Source organism: Nuphar pumila, chromosome 2 (genome assembly GCF_984573655.1).
Source record: "Nuphar pumila chromosome 2, dmNupPumi1.hap1.1, whole genome shotgun sequence".
NCBI lineage: Eukaryota > Viridiplantae > Streptophyta > Magnoliopsida > Nymphaeales > Nymphaeaceae > Nuphar > Nuphar pumila.
Window position 1 is genome coordinate 131328015 of NC_143250.1, and position 12054 is coordinate 131340068.

A 12054-nucleotide genomic window follows, 5' to 3' on the forward strand; every position below is an offset into this window, starting at 1 on the left:
TTCTCCTTCAAGAATCTTGATCTCACTTCCGTTTACCACGGTAATCTTGGGTTCCGGTTCCGGAATTGTGCCTTGCACATAACCCCTTCCCTTTTATGTGAGCCTCCATGTTTCCGGCCCAAATTTGATAGTTTGACCCATTTAATTTGAAGCCAAGAGTAAAGTGAGACTCTTTTTCGCCCATTATGAAGTAGAGAGAAAGGGAGAAATGGCGTACCAACACAATATCCCAAATGCTAGATTGCGCAAGATCCTTCTAAAATATTTGAGAGGCAAGATCCACCACTTCAATCTCCAAAAATCCGAAGGCACGCTTTTTGAGGCACTTGAAAAGAAGAGAATCTCACAATCCTCTATCACCAACCTGGCTCTGATACCATGTAAAATTGTCTATGGAAAGACAATACGCATACAAGCATGAATACTTTATAAAAGAAGTGTTCACAAACACTCTCACAACACTTGAACAAAATACGCAAAAAGCGTAAAAGTAGTAAACATGCAATAATGCATGTATTGAATAAAAAGAACAATTGCTTGAGACTCTCAAGCTTAAGAAATACAAGGGGGGAACACCCCTATTTATACAAGTGTCAAAAGGTGCAAAGGGGGGCTCCCAAAAGAGTCGTTGGGAGTGTAACACCCCATATAAAAAAAAAATTGTTGGACCCGGGCCCCTTTTTTATTAGGGTTTTAAAAAAAAAAACGAGCAGTCGGGCGCCGCAACCCCCTTCTCCCCCTTCGTTTCTAGGCTGGATAGGGAAACCCATCGAGGGTTTCCCCATTCGGGTGCCCCCTGCGCCTTTAAGAGAGAGGATGGAGGGCGAGGGGGGGGTCATGCCTCCCTCTTCTCTTCTCCTCCCTCTCGCAGCCCTCGCCCCCCCCTCCACGCCGGTCTCCTCCCTGCTGCGCACGTCGCCGACGCCGGCCACCGCCTCCCAGGTTAGTACCCCCTCTTCTCCTCCCTCTTCTCTTCCTCACCCCCCTCCCTGTCACCGCGCCGGGAGGCCGGCAGGCTCACAGCCGCTGCCGCGGCCTCCCACCGCCTCCCTGTGCCATCGGGGCCCCGATAGGTGGCTTACGCAGCCCCTGTCGTCCCCTTCTCTCGCTGGGGATCGCCGGAGTGCCGGCAGGGGACCTGAGGCCCCTGCGACCCCCCCCCCCTTTGTTCCTTTACTGCCACCTTGTGGCATTTGGCAGGGACTGGCCCCCCTGCCATCTTCTTGCTGTCGGCAGGAATTGGCCCCTGCCGACCTGTGCTTTTGGCAGGGGCTGCCCCTCCTGCCATCTTCTTGCTGTCGGCAGGGGTTGGCCCCTGCCGACCTGTGCTTTTGGCAGGGGCTGGCCCCCCTGCCATCTTCTTGCTGTCGGCAGGGGTTGGCCCCTGCCGACCTGTGCTTTTGGCAGGGGCTGGCCCCCCCTGCCATCTTCTTGCTGTCGGCAGGGGTTGGCCCCTGCCGACCTGTGCTTTTAGCAGGGGCTGGCCCCCCCCTGCCATCTTCTTGCTGTCGGCAGGGGTTGGCCCCTGCCGACCTGTGCTTTTGGCAGGGGCTGGCCCCTGCCATCTTCTTGCTGTCAGCAGGGGCTCAGCCCCTGCCACTTCTTGCTGTCGGCAGGGGTTGGCCCCTGCCGACCTGTGCTTTTGGCAGGGGCTGGCCCCTGCCATCTTCTTGTTGTCGGCAGGGGTTCAGCCCCTGCCACTGTGTGCTGTTGGCAGGGGCTCAGCCCCTGCCGACCTGTGCTTTTGGCTGGGGTTGGCCCCCTGCCATCTTCTTGTTGTCGGCAGGGGTTGGCCCCTGTCGACCTGTGCTTTTGGCAGGGGTTGGCCCCCTGCCATCTTCTTGCTGTCGGCAGGGGCTCAGCCCCTGCCACTTGGTGGCTGTCGGCAGGGGTTGGCCCCCTGCCGCCACGCTATGTTTTGGCTGGGGCTCATCCCCTGTCGCCCCGCTATTGTCGGAGGCAGGGGCTTGTCCCCCCCGCCGCTTGTCTGTTTTCGGCCAGCAGGGGCACACCCCTGATGCCTCTCTTTTTCCTATAGGCAGGTTTGTCTTTTTTTTTCTCCGCATTATTATTAACATAGCACTGTTGCAGACCTCGCAGCGGACCCCCGCTCTGGCTCTGCGGCCCGAGCCTCGTATCATCTACACGCGTAGACGCACGCAGCTGCACGACATCCCGAGGTAGGGGAAAGTCGCACGAATAGTATGTATGAACAAAATAAAATAAGACTTCTGAGATAGAATAGTTATTTTGCATACTTGTGTATCTGAAGAAATATTGACTGGTCAAAATTTACTCTTTGTGATTCTTTTGAAATTGCATAATGTAAATTCTTTGGGTAGACTCATCAAGTAGTTTAATTGGCATGCTTGTTTACGTGTAAGATTACTTAACTGATAATTGTCTATTTTGCATGATTACTCCTTTGAAACTGCATACTTAAGGTAGACTTTGTGAATAGACTCAGAATGCACTGCAATTGCTATTGTAATCGAACCTTAAGGCAGGTACGGTATGAATTTTATGTAAGATCATGGAGTGTATTGAAGTGTGAAATTTACACTTTATTGATTTTGATGTGATAATATTGGCCTCCACAGGCCAATTGCTCAAAAAAGCAAAACATGTCATGTAGGAACCAAAGAAATCATAAAACATTATCGTAGTTGTACCTCTCGGAGAGTATGATCGTACTTTTGGACAAGTACGTCCCATGTGGGTTACGATGCTGGGTTGATGAGGTTGTAGCAACCTCGATGAGTGCAATTAGCACATTGCTGAGATCACATAAATAGTGACCATTTCGCCTTCACAGGCAAGATGCTCGAGTGGGTCTAATGGACCAGAGCATGTAGGATGGGACGGCGGGTAAGAAACCCCCGTCGTACCCATCCGATCTTCACGGTTCATCAAGGGTGAGGATGGATTGTACAAAGACTTCGATGGACAGGTTGTTAACAACCACCCCACGAGCAAAAGGCTCGGTTTTCCCCAGTCATCGGAGTTAGGGGAATTGGGATTTCCATAAATTATCCTATGTGGTAATTCTCAGGCACTTCTGCAGAAGTTGGATGCATCCATGGGCCACGAATGCCTTTGGGGATTTACTCTCTTGGTCACTGACCGTCCCCTTAGGAGCGGACTCAGTCAGCCATCCGGGTTAATGAAAACACCTGACATAATAAACCCCCGGATCGGTCTCGGTTGTTTCTACGTTTCGCGTCTGTGCGTACCCACAGGCCAGTTAATATCAGAACTTCAAGAATATATTCAGGAATAGATATAGATGACTGAGACTTACACTGCTTCTCTTTGCACTTATTACATTTGTTAGAATAGACTACAACTGCCTTAATTGCTTAAATATCATAACTGCTTATCTCATGAATGTCCTGTTTTATTTTCATTCTACTTATCTGTTCGTGCACCTACTGGTTTGTTATGAAACTGACCCATTTCATGGGCAGGTGAGGAGTAGGACTTCACTGGCGGCCGATGGCGTGGTGCAACGTGGATCAAGATTCATTTTCTTTCTGCTGGCGGCTTGGCTCTGGGACTTTTTGGAGTTTTTCTTAGATTTATTGAACTTTGGAATAAAATGCTCATTTTGTAATAAACTGCAGATTTTAATCGATTGCCTTATTTCTTAAATTCCTTTAAGATGTTGTACATGTGAATGATGGTTTTTCAGCTAACGTACCCAGGATTGTTGACTTGTGTTCCTTTCTAAATGTCTTCCGCTGTTGTTTTTAAATATTAAACTTTAAATCTTTGAAAGGTTTTTCGATAAGGTTTTCGAAATCACAAGTCGAAATTTTGGGGCGTTACAACTTGGTATCAAAGCCAGATCAGAAAGAAGTGAATCTTGACTATTGAGCATCCCATCGCGCTGTAAGTAAGTCTTTGATATTTCGTAGCATGTTTAGACTAAATTATATTCTTGTTTTATTCGTAGTACCGTTGGATATATGGATCTGGTTACTGGTTCTAATGGTAGTCGCGGTAGGAGCACGCGTAGTGTACGTGGCCGTTCCGTAAGGGAGAGGGGCGGACGTGATATGTTCGGGGCTGGTTACTGGGCTAACCGCCCTCCTCTACCCATTTTTACGGATGAACAAGGTTTCTCACTACCGATCGCCTACCAGATACCCTTGGCAGCAGCGTGGGCTGAAGTGCATGCTCGAGAAGGTGGTTTCGCGCCTTCACACATTCGGGTGCACCATCAGACACCACAGGAGTCATCGGGAGATTTTGTTCCCCCTGAGTTAGCAGAGGAGTGCGGTTTCTGTGGAGAAACTGGGCACACCGTGGATGCTTGCCTCCACAAAGCCGAGCATGACGACAAAATCGCATTTTCGACTGCAGGCGAGCAACCACCACCTTCGGCTGACCCAGTTGGCGGTGCATCACCCACATATACACCTGCGACGGATTCTTCAGATTATAGTCTTGGCTCACCGGAATATACTCCGGCGACGCCCCTTTACGGGCAGGAGCCCTCCTACGAGGAGTCACTCCCCTTCACCCCTAAGCGCAGATTCAGGCGCACAGGCAATAGAAGGGAATATCTTAGGAAGTACTCTAACCGTCCCTAAGGGGAGGTAGCCCGCACCCAGTTTTGTTGGAGTCTGTGAACTCATTTATAATTGCGGAATATAACTTTTGCTTATGTACCAGCATAGCTGGATTCTAAATATTTGACTCTCGTAATAAAGATTTATGTTTTTGCCTTTGCTTCTATACTTATGCCTACTTGTACGTCTTCAGTATTTTTTACTTTAATCTTGGTTGCTTTTTAAGGATGGCGGGAAACTCAAGCCACAGCATGGCCGATGAGTTGCGTGAACAGAGGGGATTCATGATGGATACCCTCAACTCCTTAGCTGAGGCGATTCGTAACCAGGGTCGCCCCCATCAGGATCCAGGTTCCCTTGTTGGGAATGCACCAACCGCCACATACGAAAAATTTCTAAAGCTGGACCCTCCTACTTTCTCTGGCAAGGTTGATCCTGACTTGGCGGAGAGTTGGGTTAAAGAGGTGGAACGGGTGTTCCAAGTGTTGTCCGTTCCTGATGATAAGAAGACGATGTTCGGGTCCTTTCGTTTGAAGGACGACGCTCGCGAATGGTGGGACACTACGCGGGAGGTGCAGTTTCCAGGTGCTGAGGTGATTCCGTGGGAGGCCTTCCGAAGGGTTTTTCTCGGAAACTATTTCCCTCCTCATGCGAGGGAAAAGAAGAAGGTGGAATTTCTGGAGCTGTGCCAAGGAAGCTTAAGTTTGAACGAATATATCGCCAAATTTCAACGGTTGGAGCGCTATTGTCCTCACCTATTCGAGGATGATCATGAGCGGGCCGGGAAGTTTATTCGCGGACTAAAGGAAGGACTCAGGCATAGGGTTCTCACCAGCATGCCCGCGACTTTTTCTGCGGCAGTAGCAGCAGCCACCCTACTGAACGAGGATTGGGAGCGTTCAAAAAGTATGCAAGCCAAGAAGTCAACCGCGTCAGGTGGTGAGCAGAAGAAGACATTTTCCGGCGGCCCAGGGCAACGACCACCTTTTCCAGTGAAGACTGAAGCAGGGAAGAAACAGTTTCCTCCAGCAAAACGCCAGCGACAACAGGGCCCTCCACCGCCCAGGCAACCGTCGAGTGATAACTGCCCCAGGTGCAAGAGGCCTCATGTGGGACAATCTTGTCCGCGGGACACTGGCGGATGCCTGTACTGTGGCAAGATGGGTCATTTCATACGCGATTGCCGGAAGAAAGCAGCAGATGACCTCAAGCGAACCGGCAACGTATCTCAGCCTCCTCGACCACCTCATCAGCAGCAACAGCGAGCACAACCAAGCAGTGGCAGAGAGCCGGGTCGAGTTTATGCAGCCACGGTCGATCAATTGACCAAAGGGGATCTCGTTCAAGGTACCATTCTTGTTGCTGATCAAGCAGCTTTTGCACTCTTTGATTGTGGTGCTACGCACTCGTTTGTGTCAGAAAAATTCGTAAAATAATTGTATATAACGGTAAAAACACTTGATAATGCTTTAAACGTGTATAACCCTGTTGGGAAAAACACAGTTTGCACCACTTACATACCTGAATTGGACGTAGTTGTGGCAGAGCGGCACTTGCCTGCTTGTGCTATCTTGCTGGAGATGACTGAATTTGACGTCATCCTAGGCATGGATTGGTTGCACAAGTATCATGCCAAGATCTTTTGTCGTGATGGCAAGATCGTTTTATCACCTCCAGGCTCTTCGAGAGTAGAATTCAGAATCCCCAGACCTGTTCGAGCAAGCCGGATGATCTCGGCGCTTAAGGCACAGAACTTCTTGCGGAAGGGATGCACTGCCTTTTTGGTTAGTGTTATCCAGTCAGATCCAATGCCCATTCCCATCAGTGAGCTTGATATAGTTCGTGATTACCCCGACGTTTTTCCTAAAGAGCTGTCGGGACTTCCACTGTCTCGTGAGGTAGAATTCAGTATTGAATTGCTACCAGGTACGACACCAATCTCCAAAGCACCCTACAGAATGGCGCCAGCTGAGCTTGAGGAGCTGAAGAAGCAGTTGCAGGAGTTGTTGGATCAGGGATTCATTCGCCCGAGCGTTTCTCCTTGGGGAGCTCCTGTGCTCTTCGTGAAGAAGAAGGACGGGACCTTGCGGTTGTGCATTGACTATCGAATGCTCAACCAGGCCACAATAAAAAACAAGTACCCATTGTCGCGTATCGAAGACTTGTTCGATCAGTTGCAGAAGGCCAAGGTTTTCTCGAAAATCGATCTTAGGTCCGGATACCATCAACTCAGAATTAGGAATGAGGATATTCCTAAGACGGCCTTTCGGACGAGATACGGACATTACGAGTTCACAGTCATGCCGTTCGGACTCACCAATGCCCCCGCAGCTTTCATGGACTTGATGAATAGGGTGTTCAAGCCATTTTTGGACACCTTCGTGATCGTGTTCATCGACGACATCTTGGTGTACTCAGAAAGTCGAGAGCAACATCGAGAGCACCTAACAGTTGTGTTGGAGACCTTGCAAAAGGAACATTTGTATGCCAAGTTCTCTAAATGTGAATTCTGGCTCGAGGAAGTCATGTTTCTGGGACACGTTATTTCTAAAGAAGGAGTGTCCGTGGACCCTGCAAAGGTGGAGGCCGTACTTGGTTGGCAGCAACCAAAGAACGCGCGTGATATCAGAAGTTTCCTTGGACTAGCGGGTTACTACAGAAGATTCATTCAGGATTTTTCTAAAATTGTGTTACCCTTGACGAAGTTGCTGAAGAAAGAGACTAAATTCTTATGGGACGAGAAGTGCGAGGCGAGTTTTCAGTTGTTGAAGGAGCGACTTACTGTGATCATCGCAAAAAATTTTTTTTTTTTTCTCTTGTAATATTCTCTCTCTTCCTTCTCTTTTCCTTTTCCAACCTCTATTTTCCTCCTTTTTGAAGGGAGAAAAATAGAAGAGAGAAAAGGAAGAAAGAGAGAAGAGAGAAAGAGAGAGAAGAGGAATTTATTTTGCGGGTCTCACTTGACCTTGATTTTGAAAAATATTTTGAAATAACTCGCCTCCGTTTTGAAATATTTGCGGGAAAACTAGGAGACGGGATCCGCTCGTCGGTACGAGGTTCGACCGTTCCTGACGCCTTTACCAGGGGTAATCGAACCAAGGGTCGAATTAATGCCTTTTGCTTTGCTAAGAAATTATCTAAGTATTTATCCTAAGTCTAAAAATGCACAATGAATCATGCTGGTGCAAATGCAAAGATGTATGCTTTTTTAGAAAATGTTTTGAAGAATCCCCAAGTGAATCTGATAAAGTGAAGAAATGTTTTCTAACTTAGAACTTAAGATTAAAGTTCTAAGTTTTAGAATAATCAAGAGCTTGGGAAAATAAATCTGGAATTTTGGGAATTGATTTTGAAGTCTTGAAAAAAAGAGAATGAAGGAAATTTTCAAAGTCATAAATGGACTTTGAATTTAGAAGTTTTGAACTTGGATGAATATTTGGAATGGAATTGAATTCCAATTTTGAAGTTTTGATTTTAGAAGGAAATGTGGGAAATCTAAAGGAATTGAGGAATGGGATTTGTAACAATTGGAATTTCAAGATAAAATCCGAATCCAAGTTCTGGATTCTGAATAGAGTTTTGAGTTGATTTTTGGATTTAGGATCCGAAATAGGAACTTGGTTTGAATGAAATGGAATTGGCTTTTAAGAATTGGAATTTAAAATGGAATTTGGATTTTGGAATTTTGAATGGAATCGGATTCAAGATTTGGAATCCAAGATGGTATTTGGATCTGAAATCTGAGATCCAAGATAGGGTTGGATTCTGGATCCTAAACGGAATTTTGGATCTGAAGTTTGAGATCCAAAGTAGAATTGGATCCTGGATCCTAAGATGGAATTGGATCTGAAATCTGAGATCCACAATAGAATTGGGTTCTGGATCCTAGAGTGGATTTGTATCTGAAGTCTAAGATCCAAAGTGAAGTTTGAGTCTGGATCCTAAGATAAATTTGGATCTGAAGTCTGAGATCCAATGTAGAGTTGGGTTCTGGACCCTAAGATGGAATTTGGACCAGAAGTCTAAGATCCAAAGTGAAATCGGAGTCTGGATCCTAAGATAAATTTGGATCTGAAGTCTGAGATCCAATGTAGAGTTGGGTTCTGGACCCTAAGATGGAATTTGGACCAGAAGTCTAAGATCCAAAGTGAAATCGGAGTCTGGATCCTGAGGAGGAATTGGATCTGGAGCCTGAGATCTAACATGAGTGTTGAATCCTAGGTCCTAAAATGGATTTGTAAATTCTGAAAATGAATCCAGAATCTCAAAGTTTAATTTGAACTTTGATTTTGATCGAAAATATGAATATAAAATGAATTTGGAATTTCAAAGTCAATTTGAACTTTGAAATTTGATTTGAATTTGAATAAAATGACTTTGAAATCTCAAAGTTAAATTGAACTTTGAGATTAAAAATGAAACTGAATTTTGAAAATGAAAAGGATGAATTGGATTTGATAAGGATCGAAGATAGATTGAAGAAGATATTAACATCACTTGGAGTTTTTGAAAAAGAAAGTTTTTGAAAATATGATGCAATTCTATCCTATATGATGAATGAATTTGAATAATTTTGAAATTGGAATTTGAAAAGCTATTTCATTCTTTAAATGAATTAAAATAAGATTGAAGATATAATACATCCTTGACTATGGTCATTGAATGTATTATATAATAATCTATGTTTAAATTCAGGTGAAGAATGGAACACATTTGGTGCTTTTATAGAATTTAAAATGAAATTAACCTTCAATATACCCTGACTATGGCCATTGGTATATATTTTGAGTTAATTTTAAGTTAAATTCTGATAAAAGAGGAAAATATTTATGGAAAACATGATGAATTTTGAAAATGGATCCAGTGTGGGTCCAGTATTATTTTGTAAAAGGTAAAAATGCTAAGTTTTGTCCACACCCTGACTATGGCCATTGATGTGGATCATCAACTTAGTATCAATTATCTCTTACTAAATGGTGCACGTGCCATTCGTGTTACCATTGTGAGAATTTGAGGAATGAAGGCAAAAAAATGCATGAAAACAAACAATTTATGATGTTTATAATGCTCATCCATTCTGCCTAAAACAGGAAATGTAAATTCTCATTCAAATCTAATTATTACAACTCATAAAATCAAATTTTTAACTTCAAATGATAACTTTATCCGCATATTTCCTGCAAAAAGAATTGAATTAGCTATAAAGCAAACTATCCGACATAGAGAAGAAAGAGAAAAAAAAAAAAGTTGAGTTTTGAATTAAAACTAAATGAATATGTTGAAGGAAAGAAGCATATAGATGCATATGATGATGGCATTCATACCCAATTAACAATATACATGATATATTAAAGGTACACCTCTATAGTCACGTGGCAAAACACAGGAATATATATATACCATATATTGTGAATATATATTCTGCACAGGGCCTAATGATGAGTTCTCAACAGTGGGCTTCAAGTATCACAGATATACGCATATATACCCTCAGCAAAATGTCCATTGATGACCCTCTTGCTGTTGCTAAGACTTTACCGATGAAGAGATCTTTTCAAACCAGCAAGAAGGTAACCTTAATATCATAGATCCACTGGAAGTGCCAATCCAGCCTTATACTAAAATTTTCAGCCACCGATGAAGACTGATCATTGTATACAGCAGGTGTTGTACAGGTGATGCAAAGGCAAACCACCGACCCTACGGTGACATATTGGAGGTGTCTCCTATGAGGAGTGGACGCTCATATTCAAATAGGCAAATCAACTCATATTCACCAAATGATGCTATGACAGTATACAGGGTGGACGATACTATTAGCACAAAAAAAAAAAGGATGCAGAGATCTATAAACAAACATCTATGGTTGGTTGATAACTGCAGAAATCTATATACAAGATGGTTTTATCAAAACTATATATGCTGGGGTTTGAAGTATGTATGCAGCAAGGTGTTTAAGTAGAGATGGACAATGTAAAGGTGTACAGGCTACAGTCAATAGGCATGAGTGGTTGCTATGGTTTTTGTGCAGTAGGAAGTGGAACGGAGGGAGGTTTTGTGAAGGTATGGTAGCTACTGTTGTAACTACAAAAAAAAAAGGGGGCGAGGTGCATCAAGTGTCATGGTAATGGTGATATGCTGCAACAAGGATTACAACTAAAAAAAAAGAAAATGGCATTCAACATTATCATCGCTATGACATTTCTCAGATACATCATTGCATGGACAACAAACCAACTTCCCTTGTTATGACACTGTTAGAATTTATATGGCAACATTTAGCAGAAATCCACAAAGATGTCTGTTCATGACATATCCCATCATGTCAAAATCCCCAATAACCCACAAAGACAGCAGATACGAATTGCAATTTGTCATGGACAACAACCAACTTCCCTTGTTATGACACTGTTAGAATTTATATAGCAACTTTTAGCAGAACAAAGATGAGCAATAATGAATATGAAGATGGGGATAGAGAATCATGAGTTGGTATTTGGCCATATATATAAAAAAAAAAATGCTTCAGCACATTGCAAATATGGTCTCACGGCCAATCTTGGATACAATTCTTTTAGCATATGAATCAAGTCATATTCAAGAACAAGGTTTGATTATGCGTACAGCAACCAGCAGAATATATAAAAATGGGGCAAACACCAATGACAAAAGAAAAAAAAGAAAAAAATGAGCATCCGTGTGCCATTAACCACCTCAGCAGAAAGGTTTTCAGCCTTAAGAATCTATCCTGATTGATCCACAGGATCTCAGTCTACATGATCATGAGCTTTGAAGTTTGTGAGAGCAGAGCCACCTGTCCTGTGAATGAATTGATCATTTCCAATGTCATGGCTAATCTCTAACCTGAGCATCGGCTGTATATCTTCTAGTTTGCAAAGGCTGAACCTCACGATGATTCATAGTTCAGATGTTTGCTGGAGGCTAAAACCGCCTATCCCTATTTCATCTAAAAGAATTGATGAAGGGTGAAGGCCATGTCGTGCATGAGTGTTGGTGAAGAGTTATGCAAATCATGACCATTAAATGATATAAACGTGACAGATAATGTGCGAGCGTGGGATGTTACAAAAAGATTCACGCCAGGCACATAATGTTGATGCCGCCTACTATAGGTGGAATTAATAAGAATACTGAAAATGGAAAAGAGATCAGGGAACAGAGAAACAAGAATGTTCATATAACAAAATAGCAATGAAACCATGGACCCTGAGTTTTATGAAGCAGTTACAAAAACGCAATAAAAAAAAAAGAAAGAAAAAAAAAATGATTCTTAGGAGGGGAGAGGAGGGACAAAAGGATTGATTGGAATCTCTTGTGAAACACATCCGATCTGATACTGGGATCAGACCGGTGGTCATTCATAGGAAGCATTCCATAGGTGAAACGTAAATGGGATTGAAATAAAGTAAGCAGGGAATACAACACCCGCTGGAGTTTAAAACCTGGTTAAAAGGGGATT

At 43.8% G+C, this 12054-nt stretch overlaps 1 protein-coding gene across 3 annotated transcripts in view; it reads left to right on the forward strand.

Moving 5' to 3' along the window:
• The window catches only part of LOC149847120 (sterol 3-beta-glucosyltransferase UGT80B1-like), a 249396-nt gene that overhangs the window by 204543 nt on the left and 32799 nt on the right, over window positions 1-12054 (forward strand). The window contains exon 14 of one of the 3 annotated variants that reach the window (XM_089996830.1): window positions 3468-3750. The exons of the other annotated variants lie outside the window; for them this stretch is intronic. Within the exon in view, the coding sequence (XP_089852956.1) occupies window positions 3468-3650 (183 nt within the window). The 3' untranslated portion in view covers window positions 3651-3750. Of the gene's footprint in view, window positions 1-3467; window positions 3751-12054 lie in introns of those variants that run through there. 3 annotated transcript variants of the gene reach the window in all.